Source organism: Macrobrachium rosenbergii, chromosome 56 (assembly GCF_040412425.1).
Source record: "Macrobrachium rosenbergii isolate ZJJX-2024 chromosome 56, ASM4041242v1, whole genome shotgun sequence".
NCBI classification, from domain to species: Eukaryota; Metazoa; Arthropoda; class Malacostraca; order Decapoda; family Palaemonidae; genus Macrobrachium; species Macrobrachium rosenbergii.
The window spans coordinates 14,566,643-14,584,301 of record NC_089796.1 but is presented as its reverse complement, the minus strand read 5'-3'; the positions used below and the strand labels follow the sequence as shown (position 1 = coordinate 14,584,301).

General features: G+C 35.8%; 1 protein-coding gene across 3 annotated transcripts in view; it reads right to left on the bottom strand.

The window, feature by feature from the left end:
• LOC136836260 (ubiquitin-conjugating enzyme E2 W) overlaps nt 1-17,659 on the bottom strand; it is a 429,437-nt gene that overhangs the window by 100,219 nt on the left and 311,559 nt on the right. The window contains exon 2 of one of the 3 annotated variants that reach the window (XM_067100266.1): nt 12,029-12,857. The exons of the other annotated variants lie outside the window; for them this stretch is intronic. Coding sequence (XP_066956367.1) covers nt 12,029-12,172 — 144 coding nt within the window. The 5' untranslated portion in view covers nt 12,173-12,857. The remainder of the gene's footprint in view (nt 1-12,028; nt 12,858-17,659) is intronic. 3 annotated transcript variants of the gene reach the window in all.

Below are 17,659 nucleotides of genomic sequence, written 5' to 3'. Positions count from 1 at the left end.
TGTGTGTGTGTTTGAGAGAGAGAGAGAGAGAGAGAGAGAGAGAGAGAGAGAGAGAGAGAGAGAGAGAGAGAGTCATATCATTTCCGTGAGCGAAACAGACACGACTTCAAATGGTAATCTAAGACAGTCTACTCCTCTTCCCGTGAACCATCCGGCCGGGCTCCTGTTAACTTAACAGAATCTGACACTTACCCACGAATATAAACTTTTAATAGAGAGTGGCTCAGCTCTTCCAAAACTCAAAATATCCGGACAGAAATAAGGAAAAAGTTTTGATTGGTGAAATAACAGAAGTTTTGATGGAGGAAGAGTAGTGAGTTCATCGTAGACAAGGAAGGAAGAAGGGCAATCGAATTAGATCGAGCCTTCAAGGGAAATATAACAAATGGAATGAATGGGGAAGAAGAGTACCAGGTTATTGCATGCAAGCAAGAGGTCGGGTGTCTAGCGTATGCTGTGAAATAACCGTCTTCATGAAATGCCTTCTTCCGGAATGGCTTCAAATGAAACTGAGTGTGAAATAAAAAGTAACATCGTTCGTGATTTTCCATTATTTTTAAGTCATCGTTGCATTGATAATTTCCAGGATCATTATAATATGATGGAGGAACGGACTTTGGAAAGCGCAAAGGCTCAATTATTTTCTTGTTCTTTCTTTCTTTTCCAGCTCTTTTTGGCTTCAATTGAAGAAAAAATACAATGCTTTTGTGTATCATTATGAACTAAACGCTTTCATATGCTTCAGATAACTAAGGGGGGGTAGGATTATCGTTGCATTCAAACACACCTTCTACTCGTAATTTTAATAAAACAAAATTCAAAACGACTTTGGTGCACTTTATCCATCGCTGAAAAATTTCATTAGAGCTCAGAAAATCTCATTAGATTAGCATGGAAAATATCCAGACTGCCAATGCAAGCGATAAAGTATTGAAAGGCATTTCTCCTTTTTCTATTCAAAATAAAGTTCCATTCTGAAAGCCTCAGCTGTTTTATTTAGGTTTCAGCTTACTTTAAAAAAATTTAGCTAAAAAAATATTTCCCCCCCGTCTGGACATTTTTAATGACTTGAACGTACAGCGTATGAATTCAAAATATTCAGTAAAAAATTATTGCACACCACAGAAATTCAGCCGAAACTTCCCATTTTTGAAGTTCAGTAAGTCTATAATCAAAACAAAATTGCACAGATTTTGCAACCAATTCGATATGTAACCTAGCTGCTAGTTTTACACTCACCTTTTTCATACAGGCAATATGCACAAATATTGTTGATACGTAACCACTGACTTATTTACAATTTACAGCTAAAGGTTTTCTATCCTCAAAAGCATTTCCTTTAAATTAAACAACAACAACAGCAAGTAGTATCTATAAACATTATTGGTGGGAAATACCCCGCAAGTAATTTCCATCAACTATGCATGCGTGAAATTCTTTCGCGATGGGAAGCCTATCATCATCGGAGTTCATTGCCCATATTTATATAACCGTGACGTTTCTGCCCAATTCCACGCTACCTGCTGTGTGATAACGATGCCGTCCATTATCAAGGAACATAAAACAATTTTACCTTTTATCGGGGAAACAATTGATGGCCACTCCCCTGTGAAAGGTATTACACGGATTTCAAGTCTAGTTAAATCTCTGCACAGGAATGAGGCATCTTTACGAAAAGTTAAACAAAGTCAACATCTCTTAACAAAGGTTGGATCGTAACTAACCGGCTAAAAAGAAATTCATTAATTGCCAAAATGGGCGGAATAAATGGCTTCCATTAAATCCTGTTCAAGGAATCTACAGGCAATCTTATCTAACAGATAACGATAAAGAGGGTAGCATTATAATTAGACATAAGTTGCCTGAACACATTCTATTAACTGAAGAATAAATTTTCGATTGACAGGGGAAATTTTCTGTTGCTTGAAAAAAAATTGAGCCACCACTGAATAAAGACGTGTAAGTAAGCAGCAGAAGAGATATGCAAGCAATGCAGAATTCCAGTCAGGTTTATACACATTTTTATATCACTTATTTTTTTCTTTCCCACATGAAAGACTTATCAAAAACATTATTATTATTATTATTATTATTATTATTATTATTATTATTATTATTATTATTATTATTATTATTATTATTATTATTATTATTATCATATACGTCTTTATCATAAGGGGTTAAAGCGAGGGGACCAAAAGTGTGAGCCTTTCAGTTCTCAACAATTCTTCTTAGATCGAGGTTACTAATCCTATGGCTCTTCTTAGACTCCCAGCTGACACTGATACCCCTCGACAGCTAGGTCGACTGGTGGGGCAGGACAGGTTAACCCCGCGAAATAAGAACCCCCTCAAAGAAACCATCATTCAAAGATCAGAAAAATGTCTAACGAGCGCAAATAAATGCTGTAGAGAGGGGACACAAAAAAATAAAATAAAAATGTGCATAAGCAAACGAATCAATGCCTCTAAAAGATAATGAGAAAAAGGTATACTTATTAAACTCTTTATAGATGAAGGACTAACGAGACTTTCCGCCTTCATGCTTAGGCCAATTAGATGGACGGAAATCCCGACGAGAAACCTTTTGTACACGGGGAATGAAGCCTTACGAGTGATAGCCGACGATGATGCAAAGACCCGCGCGACTTACTTTGCTAACATTAGAAATGGTGCTGTTGCGTCACCCACCTGTCTTCCTAATTCTCTCGAAGGGAAGATGACAAACGTGAGGTCTATTTTGGTTGTGGCTTTACCCTGCGAACACTAACATGTCACAGATATAAATAGAGAGCACAAGAATAAACAAGAGCATATGTTTGATACACACATATATGAACATTTATATATATATATATATATATATATATATATATATATATATATATTGATATATATATATATAACTTATATCACATAGATATATACATACATATAAAAAGTATATATATATATATATATATATATATATATATATATATATATATATACTGTGTATATATATATATATATATATATATATGAATGTATAAAGTCTGTATGTAAAAAAGAAGCACTTGGAAAAGTTACGTTAAAGGGAACTGTGACACACTTTCAATTAAAGAGAAACGAGTCTCAATCGTTGCGATACGCGGTCAGGTTCGTGTCAAGTTTAATGTTTCTCATAAAATGCAACGACACGTCGGTGATGCCATAAATCGTTGTTCGGTGCGATCATTTATCAGTGTTTTGTTTTTAAATATGCGGATATTCTTAGGTGCTAGTTAGCTACGCATGTATATGTTTTATTTAGTATTGTTCAGTACGAATGTTTGCATAATAATAATAATAATAATAATAATAATAATAATAATAATAATAATAATAATAATAATAATAATAATAATAATTGTTTTTATTATTATTATTATTATTATTATTATTATTATTATTATTATTATTATTATTATTATTTTGCAGATCTCATAGTTAAGGAGTTGTGTCATTACCATAAAAACAAGTAAAAAATGCGCCGAAGTTTCTTCAGCGCAATCGAGCTTTTTGTACTGCGTTTAATGCTGTATGAAACTCTCAGCCGCGGCCGGGTGGTGGCCTGTTTTGTTGGCACCTATAGCGGTGCCAGACGCACGATTATGGCTAACTTTAACCTTAAATAAAATAAAAACTACTGAGGCTAGAGGGCTGCAATCTCATATGTTTGATGTTTGGAGGGTGGATGATAATCATACTACTTTGCAGCCCTCTAGCCTCAGAAGTTTTTAAGATCTGAGGGCGGACAGAAAAAGTGCGGACGGACAGACAAATAGCCATCTCAGCAGTTTTCTTTTACAGAATACTGAAAAGGACGAGAGCCATACTCTTACTTGACTAGCTTATGGGGCCATATCACGACAACACTGATATAAGCACCAAAAATCTACGGCAAGTTAAAAGTTTCAGTAACGCCTGGTAATATACAAGGCAGGGGCGTTTATACCCCTACGGTTAAACCCCTACGCTCAACGGCTTCGAAAACCAGCATGGTCTCTCATATCCTATCAGGGGAAAAGCTATACTATTTAGAAAACTTCTGCAAGAGAAACCAGCAAGCATCCTCTCTACGTAACAGAAGAAGAAGAAGAAGAAGAAGAAGAAGAAGAAGAAGAAGAAGAAGAAGAAGAAGAAAACTCGCGAGAAATGAAAACTGCTCCCCAGGATGCTGGCGAGCTGTAGCATGTAACGCGAAGGGCCGTGGCAGAAAAGATATGGCCAATTACTGTTAATTTTACGAGCTCTTCCCAGTCTTGGTTGTGTTCTTTATGCTCTAAACACTTACTTCCCTTACCCCCGCAAAAGCACGACTCTGTTTTGCTATTCTGCGAAACGCTGCGCTTCGAACAGAAACCGGGCAAAGAGTCTAAATATGAAACTAAATATGAAATTCAGACAGCAAAGTACGTTATCTCTAGTTGATAAAAAATGCGTTATTACCAGCAGATATAAAATAGCTTGCACAATTCTTAATACAGCTTATTATTATTATTATTATTATTATTATTATTATTATTATTATTATTATTATTATTATTATCATTATGTTATTATTATTATTAGCAACAAGAGTGCCATGCACACAGGCTCCCAACTGTAAAAAATGATAGAAATGAACCTTGAAATTTAAAAAAGGAACAAAGACTGAGAATACTTAGTTACAAGCGAGAATCTAGAAGCGAGACCCAGTCCATGGAATAAAGTTTACGACAGCATCAAATGAATGAGGCAAAAAGAGTCTTTATAACCTTTGCGACAGTCTCAAAATACTGGGTGCACTCGAAAGGGACTCCGTAACTCTATAACGCTTAATAAAGTGTCAAAACAAAGCGTATAGGAGGGGGACTCTATACCGTTTGCAAGAGTCAAAACAATGAGTGTATACGAGAGGGACTCTATGACGTTTCAGAGGGACTATAATGTTTAGAAGTGTCAAAATAACGAGTGCAATCGAGGGGGCTATAACATTTCAGAGGGACTCTATAATGTTTGGCAGTGCCAAAATAATGTGTGCAGCCGAGAAGGGCTCTACAGCGTTTCAGAGGGACTATAATCCTGGGAAGTGCCAAAATAATGAGCGCAGTCAAGAAGGACTCTACAGCGTTTCAGAGAGGCTCTATAATGTTTGGAAGTGTCAAAATAATGTGTGCAATCGAATGGGACTCTGTAACGTTTGCAATGTCAAAGTAATGATTGTAATCAAGAGGGACTCTATAGCGTTTGTCAAAATAATGTGTTGTTAAAGGGGACGATACACGTTTGCGAGTGAATAATGAATACGGTCGAAAGGGACTCTATAAAGTTTCAAGGGGACTTTGTAAAGCTTCAAAGGAACTGTCTTATGTTTTGAAGGGACTCTATAAAGTTTAAGAGGGACTCTATAAAGATTCAGAGGGACTCTTATAGAGTTTCAGAGGGACTCTTATAGTGTTTCAGAGGGACTCTTATAGAGTTTCAGAGGGACTCTATAAAGTTTCAGAGGGACTCGATAAAGTTTCAGAAGGACTCGATAAAGTTTCAGAGGGACTCTATTATGTTTGGAAGTGTCAAAATAATGAGTGCAATATTAACCAATACACAAAGAACTAAGGTAACTTCTTCATCACACAGCCATTCAGCACATCCAGTTACCATGCAAAATACAGACGAACGTTCAGCACTTGAATTACGAAGTTTAGTCTGTGATAAGACTATTGTTGCACACTCCTCTACACAGTCAATCAGATACACTTTGCAATAATAATACTTAATTATTTTAACTTCGAAACCAAGCTATACAAAAATGTATTTTAGTCCTTTCCGGAATAACTAAGTTGATATGTAAATTTGCCCTCGTTTATTTATAACCTGTTTAATAGATAATCATTGTACATTTTCATTTATTTACTTTCCAGATTTCAAAGTTTTCAGATTGTAAAACTATAAATAATTTCAGGCAAACAGGGAGTTTATAGTTTTTTTTTATTGGACATCTGCACACATACACCTACAGACTCATACAAAAACTCGAGAACACACACACACACACACAAACACAAGCATATATGTTATCAAAACATGACAGATCCCTAACATCAAAATCGAAAACAAATATTATCCTTATTATCTTTTCAAAATGTGCAAATATTCGTAAAATAGTATTTACATGCATGTCGAACTTCCGATAATCAAAATGGCCATACGTTTAAATCCCCAACAACTGGTCACATTGAAAATCTCAAAATTATGACATTCAAGAATACCACTGGATACAACAAATATGAGATATATTATCTGAGACAAATCCGACCGAATTTCACAACGTTAGAGATTGTATTTTAAAGACAAGTTTCTTTTCATTCTACTTTTCTGAATATTTTTTTTTAGAAGCAGACAGCATATACGTACGCTTAGTGCTTATAAATGTGTATATATATATATTAAAGTCCTCCTGGGCCTCTGTAGGCACATAGGGCAAGCGCTGATCTCCTGTTTCTTCAGACGACAGCTAGTGGGGGACAGGTCCCAATGCCTATAACACGTGCCCAGTGTGTCGCTTGGCCCACTGTTTAACTCCCAGCCCGAGGGCTGGTACCTTCTCCCACTGAACATCTCTGGTTTTTTCGGACGATTAGGTTGACGGGTTACCGGATTTGTGCAGTGGCTCAATTCGAGCCATTAGTGAGTGGCGGGATTTGAACCTGGCTCTATATGTGTGTGTATCTATCTATATATATATATATATATATATATATATATATATATATATATATATATATATATATATATATATATATATATATATATTATATATATATATATATATATATATATATATATATATATATATATATATATATATATATATATATATATATATATATATATATATATATATATATATATATATATATATATATATATCACATACATATATATGTGTGTGTACGTGCTTTCTTGACCACACAATTTGCAAAAGGAAAAGAAACCACAGAGTCTGACCTACTTATCACCAAGAAAACTCAGAGGGTTAGAGCAAGGTGTGTAGATCAATAGATGACAACAGATCAAGAGCCACTCGAGACGGCTCGAAATTAGCATACTGCTGTCACATCCCTCTGGGATATTCATTAAAAAACGAAGTCATGAATGACGAGGTAATAAATAAATAAATAAATAAATAAATAAATACAATTACATACAAAATTATAATACTTATATGAAATAAATAAAAAAAATACTTCAAATAAGTAAATTAAAAAAAAAATCATAAAATACCATTATCGTCTAGGATTCTAGACTCAGGACTTTCAAAATAAACAGTAGGTAGAGAGAGAGAGAGAGAGAGAGAGAGAGAGAGAGAGAGAGAGAGAGAGAGAGAGAGAGAGAGAGAGAGATTCTAACAAAGGATCCTCATGCAAACCCTCTCCCTAAATTAGATTTTCCTCCGTGGCTGTCTGTCCGCCTTTTCCCCACTGCGCGGAAATTCCAAAATATCCTTCAGGGCAATTTAGGAACGATTTCACGTCTGCAACGAACACTTGCAACGAACAACTTGCCTCGAACAACTAGCAACGAACGCTTGCAACCAACAACTTGCAACGGAGGTTTGCAACAAATAATTTACAAAGAATACTTGCAAAGAACACCAGCAAAGAAAAAATTGCAATGAACAACTTCCAAAGAACTGGCAACCAACTTTCAACAAACAACTTGCAAAGAACACTTGAACAAACAACTTGCAACGTACACTTGCACGTCCGTTCAGCTCAAATGTACATAAGAATAAGGATATATTAGAAATAAAGTAATAACAAGAGTAATAACACGTTAAAAAATCAATATACGATCGCCGGTGAGTATGCAAATACACTTCCATAGTTCCGATGAAACTGACTCGTGTATATATATACATATGTATATATATATATACATATATATTTTTTCATGTATGTATATATGTATGTATATGTATATATAATATATATAATACACACACATATATATATACATAAATATATAAACATATATATAAAAAAAATATATATATATCCCCATTCTACTCTCTATCCCTCTCCATCGGAGAATGTTCCTGACTACCACCCGGGTGGAGATGTAAAGAGAGAGAGAGAGAGAGAGAGAGAGAGAGAGAGAGAGAGAGAGAGAGAGAGAGAGAGAGGAGAGGGAGGAGAAAAATCGACATAAGGTGGTGACAGGAGACTGTAGGGGGGAAACATGTGGTGGGGATAAAAATGAAAGGGTGATATAAAATCGAATCCTAACGAGAGAGAGAGAGAGAGAGAGAGAGAGAGAGAGAGAGAGAGAGAGAGGATGCGACCTTGCTAATACGTGGCGTAACCCTCAAAATGAAAGAAGAGGTGACTGTATATTTATCCCTGATGCTGGTTTACTGGGCCTCATTATGACCCATTGTCGTTTGCCCTGGACTTACCCAGTCTGTTGCGAGTTTATTCCCCAGTCTGTTGCGAATTTATTCACCAGTCTATTGCGAGTTTATTCCCCGATCTATTGACAGTTTATTCCTCAGTCTTCGCGAGTTTATTCCCCAGTCTGCTGCGAGTTTGTTCCCGGTCTGTTGTGAATTTATTCACCAGTCTATTGCGAGTTTATTCCCCGGTCTGTTGGGAGTTTATTCCTCAGTCTTTGCGAGTTTACTCCCCAGTCTGTTGCGAGTATATTCCTCAGTCTGTTGCAAATGTATTCACCAGTCTGTTGCGCGTTTATTCCCCAGTCTGTTGCAAATTTATTCACCAGTCTGTTGCGAGTTTATTCCCCGGTCTATTGGGAGTTTATTCCCCAGTCTTTATGAGTTTATTACACAGTCTGTTGCGAGTTTATTCCCCAGTCTATTGCGAGTTTATCCCCCCGGCCTATTGCGAGTTTATTCATCAGTCTCTGCGAGTTTAATCCCAGTCTGTTGCGAATTTGTTCACCAGTCTATTGTAAGTTTAATCCCCGGTCTATTGCGAGTTTATTCCCCAGTCTGTTGTGAGTTTATTCCCCAGTCTTTTGCGAGTTTATTTCCCAGTATGTTGTAGTTTATTCCCCAGTCTTTTGCCAGTTTATTCCCCAGTCTGTTGTGAGTTTATTCTCCAGTCTTTTGCGAGTTTATTCCCCAGTCTGTTGTGGATTTATTTCCCAGTCTGTTTCGAGTTTATTACCCAATCTGTTGCGAGTTTATTTCCCAGTCTATTGTGAGTTTATTACCCAGTCTGTTGCGAGTTGATTACCCAATCTGTTGCGAGTTTATTCACCAGTCTATTGTGAGTTTATTCCTCACTCGGTTGTGAGTTTATTCCCCAGTCTGTTGCGAGTCTATTCCACAATCCATTGCGAGTTTATTCCCCAGTCTATTGCTAATCTGTTTACCAGTCTGTCGCTAGTCTATTTACCAGTCTGTCTCGAGTTTATTCCCCAGTCTGTCCCGAGTTTATTCCCGAATCTGCTGTAAGTTTAGGCCCCAATCTGTTGTGAGTTTATTCCCAATCTGTTGCGAGTTTATTCCCCAATCTATTGCGAGTTATTCCCCACCTTTGCGAGTTATTCCCCAATCTGTTGCGAGTTTGTTCCCCAATCTATTGCAAGTTTATTCCCCAATCTGTTGCGAATTGCCCAATCTGGTGCGAGTTTATTCCCTATTCTTTTGCGATTTTCTACAGTGACTGTAAGCTCAGGTTAACTGTTAAAAGTGCAAAATCAAATCCACAATGTTAAAAGTGCAAAAGCAATTCCACATACAAATTTTTCACACACATGAAATTACGTATTGATTTCCTCAGTATCTCTCGATTCTTTCCACCATCAATCGAGAAATGACGCCCATTAACACATTCCACTATCATAAGCTTTATTTTGCCAGTCCCGACGTGTCTGCCTCAACCTCATTCAAAATGGAGAGACAATTTTAACTATGAAGAGAAAAATTTAACTATATCTCTATAAATAAGCACTTAAGGATTTTCAACAAATTACAACTGATGTACACCTAAGAAAATTAATTTTTTTAGATTTATTACCATGAATACAGAGGTAAATGTCTTTCTTAGTAAGGCCGACGGGAACGGCAACACCGATGATGTTAAAGACAACACTATAAAAACGTTTTTTTCTGCGACTTTTTTTTTTTTAATACACCTTCGTTATGGCATGAAGCCCTCAACTGGACATAGCAAAATCTTCAACTTAATATGCTTTCGTTATGTCACTAAACGGAAATAGATACATTATTTACACTTCAAAACTAAGTCATATAAAAGTTCTACTACAAATGTTTGTAAAGCGAAATATGGTAAAATAACTATTTGCATAACTATTTTGAAATGTATAATACTTTCCTCGCCTGTTAAATGTACGAAAATTTGATGCTCTCTTGACACATCTGAGAGAGAGAGAGAGAGAGAGAGAGAGAGAGAGAGAGAGAGAGAGAGAGAGAGATATTGCAAACGAGATCATTTCAGTGAATCAAGCTTTTTCAGTTAGCAGAACAATAAAAAAAGACCTCTTCCTTTGCACTGAAATCAAATTTATTCATGAATTAAATTTAATCAACTCATAATTAACAACGTTCCCCCATCGTCTGTCCATTTATCAAAAAATAAAATCAACGTCCTAACTGGAATTTAAATTAAAAAAATAAATGCAGGCAAAAAAAAAGCAAAATGTAATAAAGGAAAAACGAAACAACTGCGCCGAAGTTTCTTCGGCGCAATCGAGTTTTCTGTACAGCGTATAATCAAGGCCACCGAAAATATATCTATCTTTCTGTGGTCTCGGTATAATGCTGTATGAGCCGCGCCCCATGAAACTTTAACCACGTCCCGGAAGTGGCCTGTCCTATATAAATTTAGTTGCCAGATGCACGATTATGGATAACTTTAACCTTCAATAAAAATAAAAACTGCTGATGCTAGGGGCTGCAATTTAGTATGTCTGATGACTGGGGGTGGATGATCAACATACCAATTTACAACCCTTTAGCCTCAGTGGTTTTTAAGATCTGAGGGCGGAAAGAAAAAGTGCGGACGGACAGACAAATCCGGCCCAATAGTTTTCTTTTACAGAAAACTAAAATCATTTATGTTGAAACCCCATCGAATGGACTGCATTTAAAATGCGATACGTGGATACAAAAATTTCTATACAACATATAGTTATAATACAAAGATATCATAAAATTCCCATACCCCCATTCATTTTATATACATATACGATAAACATATGGAGTCCCTTGATATTTATCCAAATATATACAGTTATTATACAAGTCCCTTGCTATTTATCCAAATATTACAGTTATTATACAAAGGTATCATAAAAATACACGCAAACACTACTTTATCCGGTAAATATGAAAAGACATAAGTAATATACAGCCTATCACATGCTCTCCTATCTGCACATACGCATTTTTTTTCATTTTGGTACATATACTAATTCATACCAGCTTACCAACTTCAGTGAAACTTAATCTAAGCAATTTTTTTTATTTTTCCTTCTTGAATTGCAAACATACCACCACGTATTATGAAAGAGACGTTTATCTTAAAAAACACACACACACACACACATATAATATACACACATATATATATATATATATATATATATATATATATATATATATATATATATATACATTTTCACGTAATTAAATAAGCAACCCATACCCCAACCTTTTAATCCACATTTGTGCATTAATTTTTATTTCGAATATAACAAAGTGTATTATACAGCAGATGCCCTTCATTAAACATGAATTTACACATTCACTTCCAGAGGAATACGCAAGCAATTGCAACGCTAAACCCTTTCAATTTCAACATCCATACACTTATGTACTTACTCTGAACTTACCTGCCATCAAGTACAGCCAAGGAGATGCCCCTCGTTAAACCTACAGTAGGTATATACAATTGAATTTTCACATACCTACACAAGCAATCGCAACCAATATCCCCCATGTTATGTACAAAACCCCCAACTCTTCCTTCAGAACTTACCTGCCACCGAGTATTATCGAGGAGATGCTTCCCTGGCGTCCCGGGAGCGGGCTTGGCAGTGGCGGCGTTGGCCTTGGCCGCCGACTGGCCGCTCGATTTGGCCGCTGTGGACGTCTTGTGGCCGAGTTTGGTGAACATGGGCATGGTGATTGATTTCTTGATGATGACTGCCTTTCAAAGACTTCTCACGAGGGGAAATGGTCTGCCGGGGGACACGGCTCCGGCAGGAACAGCAGCAGCAGCAGTAAGTCCTTGGGTGGGAAGTATGGACTTCCTGAAGAAGCTTCTCACGAGGAGTAAATATATCTGCCGGAGGACACGGCTGCTGCAGCAGCGGTAGAACTAACAACAGCGGCAACAACAAGCCCTTGGGTTGGAAGAAGGGGACGTCTGGGGAAGGCAGGGACGGCAACGCTGGACAGAGTTCGTCGGGTCAAACGCTATCAAGTCTGGGAGCAGCAGGTCAACCTCAGCCGAGAGCTAGACGCAGCCTCCTTCTTCTACGTTCTTCTCATTCAAGACTTTCTTCAAAAACGTCTCCTACCCGTAACGCGCTTGTCACTCACTCACAGGCAGGCTGGCAGGCAGGCAGGTAGGCAGGCAGACAAGGCTTTTGTTCCAATACAGTATACTCCGAGGAGCTGCCTGTATGGACAGAGGACGAGGATTTCAGTACAGTATACTCAGGGGAGCTTACTGTACTGAAGACGGCGTGGTTGTTGCAAAGAAGAGTTAACTCAGAAGCTTCTGTTGCACTTCAGTTGTTGCAGAGGGAAAGTTAAAGAGGAGGATAGCCACCGTTCTGATGCTAACCTTCTGTTAGGTAAATCTATTCAGTTCATTTTTTTTCCACAAGAAAAGAAAGGAGAAAAGATAAGTTAGGAGTTAGATCATCATGTTGTCTGTTTCTAAGTTACAGAGCATAAATGTTCATCAGCAATATAGTCTTCTTCATCAAATAAAAATACATACAAACACAGTTCAGAAATTAGGGATTTTTGTACTTTTTTTTACGCTAATGAATTTTTTTTTATGGTACAAACGGCCACTGACCCTTTATTAAGTGCATGTGCAAAAATACAAACACACACACACAACGTATGCGTATGAATCTCTAGAATTCCGAATAAAAGACATTCAGCCAAGTACCTTAAAACATAAGATTTTTTCGTATATACCCTTCGGTTTTATTCAGTTTTTAAAAACTAAAATACATCCTAGCCCATGAAACCGATTTTTATAATTCACTACTGAGGTTAACATCCTAAGTGCATTCATAAATATACACAGGCAAACAGTGTGTGAAGTAAGGAAAATGGTTCATGTTTCCGGCGATGAATATAGGGAGGTTTTGGGTCGATAATTTCAAACAAGACTGCAAAAACGCAATAAACTGCAATGAAGCTGCATTGATGGGAAACGTTTTTAACTGTGCATATAAACATATGAACATTGTGTAAGACTCTATCCTTAATTCTTCAAACTTACGAAACTCCCACAGTGGTGAAACGCTTTTGAGATGTTAATCATTTTAAAGTGTGCGCATAAAAATGCATAAAAAATCACAGACACAGACACTCCAACATAGTGTTAAAAAGAAATAGTACCCTTTCCCATCTCTGTGAATAAGCATAGATACACGCGCATATACAGCATGAATCTGGATACATTACCTTTTTGTAGGTGTACGAGTATTCACCATTGCATACACACTACCATAATATATGAAACAACATCTACAGAATGGAATGGAATAGAGATTTTAGGCCATAGACCTAGCGCTGGGACCTACGAGGTCATTCAGCGCTGAAAGGGGAAATTGAGAATAGAAAGGTCTGAAAGGAGTAACGGGAAGAAAACCTCGCAGTTGCACTATGAAACAACTGTTAGGAGAGGGTGGATAGCAAGACGGAAGACAGAGAATATGAATGGAGGTATAGTAAAAGGAATAGCAAGAGATTCAGCGAGGGACCGAAGGAACACTGCAAAGAATCTTAGGTCATGCCTACAGTGCACCTCACGAGGTGACAACATTCAAACACTAAACACTGACCTTTTCTTAATCTCTATATGCATAATCATACAAGCATACACACTGTGTATAAGTTTAACATACTGAGTTGTTATGTTCTGTGTGCATTAATATGACTTCCGTGGAAACTAAATTAATGAATGATGTTAGAGATATCTTTTCATACTGTCTGTGTGCACAGACATACATATACATACAAACACAAGATGTTAATCTGTTAATCTTCTCTATGAGTATGTGGATAAACATACACATACAAGCACACAATGTATAACTCAAGCATATTGGTCTCATTTTTAAAAGTGTTTGCAAAACATTTTATTTTCATAATCAGAAACTACGCAATAGCCAAAATCAATGCATTTAATCTGTAAACTACGATAAAAGCTCCTAAACTCTGAAGCGAACTATATAATGAAAAGTTCGAAGGTTACATGCCTCATAAATACCAAAAATATGAATATAACTGCAATTAGATATGGAATTCGCTTTGGTGCAAAAATGAAACGTTAAAGAAAAAATTACAGTTTTTGTGTCAGTAATGGTGTGCACGAACATAGTGTGTTTGTGAACACAAACACACACACACACATACACATACACACACATACACACAAACGCACATCCGCAAGACACTGCATGTAAGAAACTAAGAGATAAAACTACCCTCTTTTGCAGGGCTCGTTACGAAAGAGGAAAAATTGAATCACCTCATCTCACGACCCCTCCCTCTTACCCACCGGGGCATAAAATGAAGAAATCTACGTTGAAATAAGGAGACAGAGAGAGAGAGAGAGAGAGAGAGAGAGAGAGAGAGAGAGAGAGAGAGAGAGAGGTGGGATTTTCGGGTGAAGTCTCCAAGATACTCCTAGTTTATGGACTCCGTTATATATCACAGTACCAGTTTCTATGATAATTCCGTGTCCACTGTCATTTGACGTTTTAATCTTACAAAAACAAGAATTTCCATCACTGTAAAATTTGTAAAGATCTGTCTATCTATGTTTATATATATATACACATAATTATATATATATATATACTGTATATATATATTATATATAATTTATATACATATATATATAATTATACACACATATTTGTGTGTAATATATATATATATCATAGTACCAGTTTCTATGATAATTCCGTATCCACTGTCATTTGATTTTAATCTTACAAAAACAAAATTTCCATCATGTAAAATTTGTAAAGATCTGTCTATCTATTTTATATATATATCACATAATTATATATATATAACTGTATATATATATTATAATGCTTTATATACATATAAAATATAATTATACACACATATTTGTGTAATATATATATATATATAATTGTATATATATATATATATATAATATATATATATATATATTAATAACAAATACATGATATTTAATACTTTTTGATAGCCATCGAGTATCCTCGAACCTAGAGCACTTCAATGCTCGGTGGCTATAAAATATGCATAATTCTCTAATTCAATTGTCGGTACAATAATCGTATATGACATGTAGAAGTTATATATAAAATATATATAATATATATATGTGTGTGTGCATGTGTTACTGCCTTTGAAAAACCTGACTATCTACATTTCATCTTTATACCCATCAGGATTAAACAAATATCTCCACGAGAATGTAGAGAAAAAAAGGAAAATAAAATGAAGAAATAAGAACGACATCAATTTTTACTCCGACAAAACAGATGACTCTTCAGCTGAACACTGTTCCCCCTTAAAAGCATACTGTGACAAACTTTTTGTAAGCACACCAAAACTTAAGCCACTCACTTCACTTAGTTAACTCGGTAATTCCAAGTGTCTATTTCTCCTATTTCCCAAAAACCCCGAAATATACTCTACTTTAACTAAAATATCCCCTCTCTAATCTTCCAACAGCGGCAAACCACCTTAAAAACTCTGATTCGTGTCTTTATCTTCGCCGAAAAAAAAGGATCTTTCATAGATAGTGGCCCCCAAGGGTTTTAACCCGGAATTGCATCCACCTTTGCGGCGTGTTTAGTAAAAGCCCGTTGGGGATGACCGTAAAAACATGAACCAAAGACTGTAAATATCATAAAGATAATAATCTAAGAAATATTAGTCCTAGATAATGATCCCCGAAAACCCTTGGGGTCACCATCTAGGAAAGATGCAAAAAAATTATATAAATAAAAATAAAATAATTTACCGTATAATTTCCAGAAAAATTTCACGATTTCAACGTTCCTTACATTTCCTACAATATTGACCAACCTGACCAGCTTACAAAAAGGCTTCGTACAACAATATTTGCTGAAATTCAAACAAGAGTTTATTTACCTAAGTACAGTACCTGGATACATATATCGCATGATTACCTGCCGTTTCACGAACACAATCATCTTGCTTCCCCTCGTAATGACCAAATTAAATTCATTACCTTATTTATTATTCTGCTATCTGAAACATCAATAAATTTTACCAGCAACGGTGAAGAACAAAGTTGACTAGCTTTCACAGTTAAACATATTCTATATATATATATATATATATATATATATATATATATATATATATATATATATATATATATATATATATATATATATATATACACACATTACCACAGGTGAAAAACAAGAGATGGGCTGTAGGTACTGACCGGTTTCAGCTTATTTCAAGCCACTGGAAATAAAGTCGAAACCGGTCAGGACCTACACCCTCTCTTATTTTCACCTGTTGTAATGAGTGATAAATGAATCACGTACAAAAGTGATTATAATTATCATATACATATATATTTGTGTATATATATACAGTATAGTATATATATATATATATATATATATATATATATATATATATATATATATATATATATATATATATATATATATGTATGTATATTTTACAGCATTTCTGAGAGGATGACTCAGGGCTCATGGTGTGTCAGGACAACGAAAAATTCAGAAGGACTGAGTAAGAGGAATAGAGACTGATAGAGGAGGCGCCTGGGAGAGGGTATTCGAATTAAGTTTTGGCTATCATACAGTTGTGTGAGCATTTTGGGAGCAAAACGGAAAATGATGTACGTGGTGAACACGGAAATGGAATAATTATGCTTTTGATTCAACTGACAGAGGTGATACGTTGAGGGTGTTTTACTAGATGTAATCAAATCGTTGAGAATGAATGATTAGATATTCGTTTTGCATAATGTACGTCATGTAGGTTTTCTCCTCTAGATCGAGAACGGGATATGCTGTATGTCAGGTCCACAATAATATTCTATGGTATTCTTGTTGATTTTATAAAAAAGTTACAAAAGCTTTCGAACCCTGTCCTGGGTTCATCTTCTGTCTAACTAAAAATTATTGACACAATAAGTAAATATGTTAGCTCCAGTTCTAAGTGTGGAACCAGTGGACGACCTCAACGATGCGTCATGTGTGTGCTACAATTTGTATATGTGAGTGACTAGTTTGGTGTAAAAGTCAGTCTAAGATAAGAATGTACTATGTGTGCATTATTATTATTATTATTATTATTTCACTAGATGAAACCTATTCACACGGAACAAGCACAAAGGGGCCATTGACTT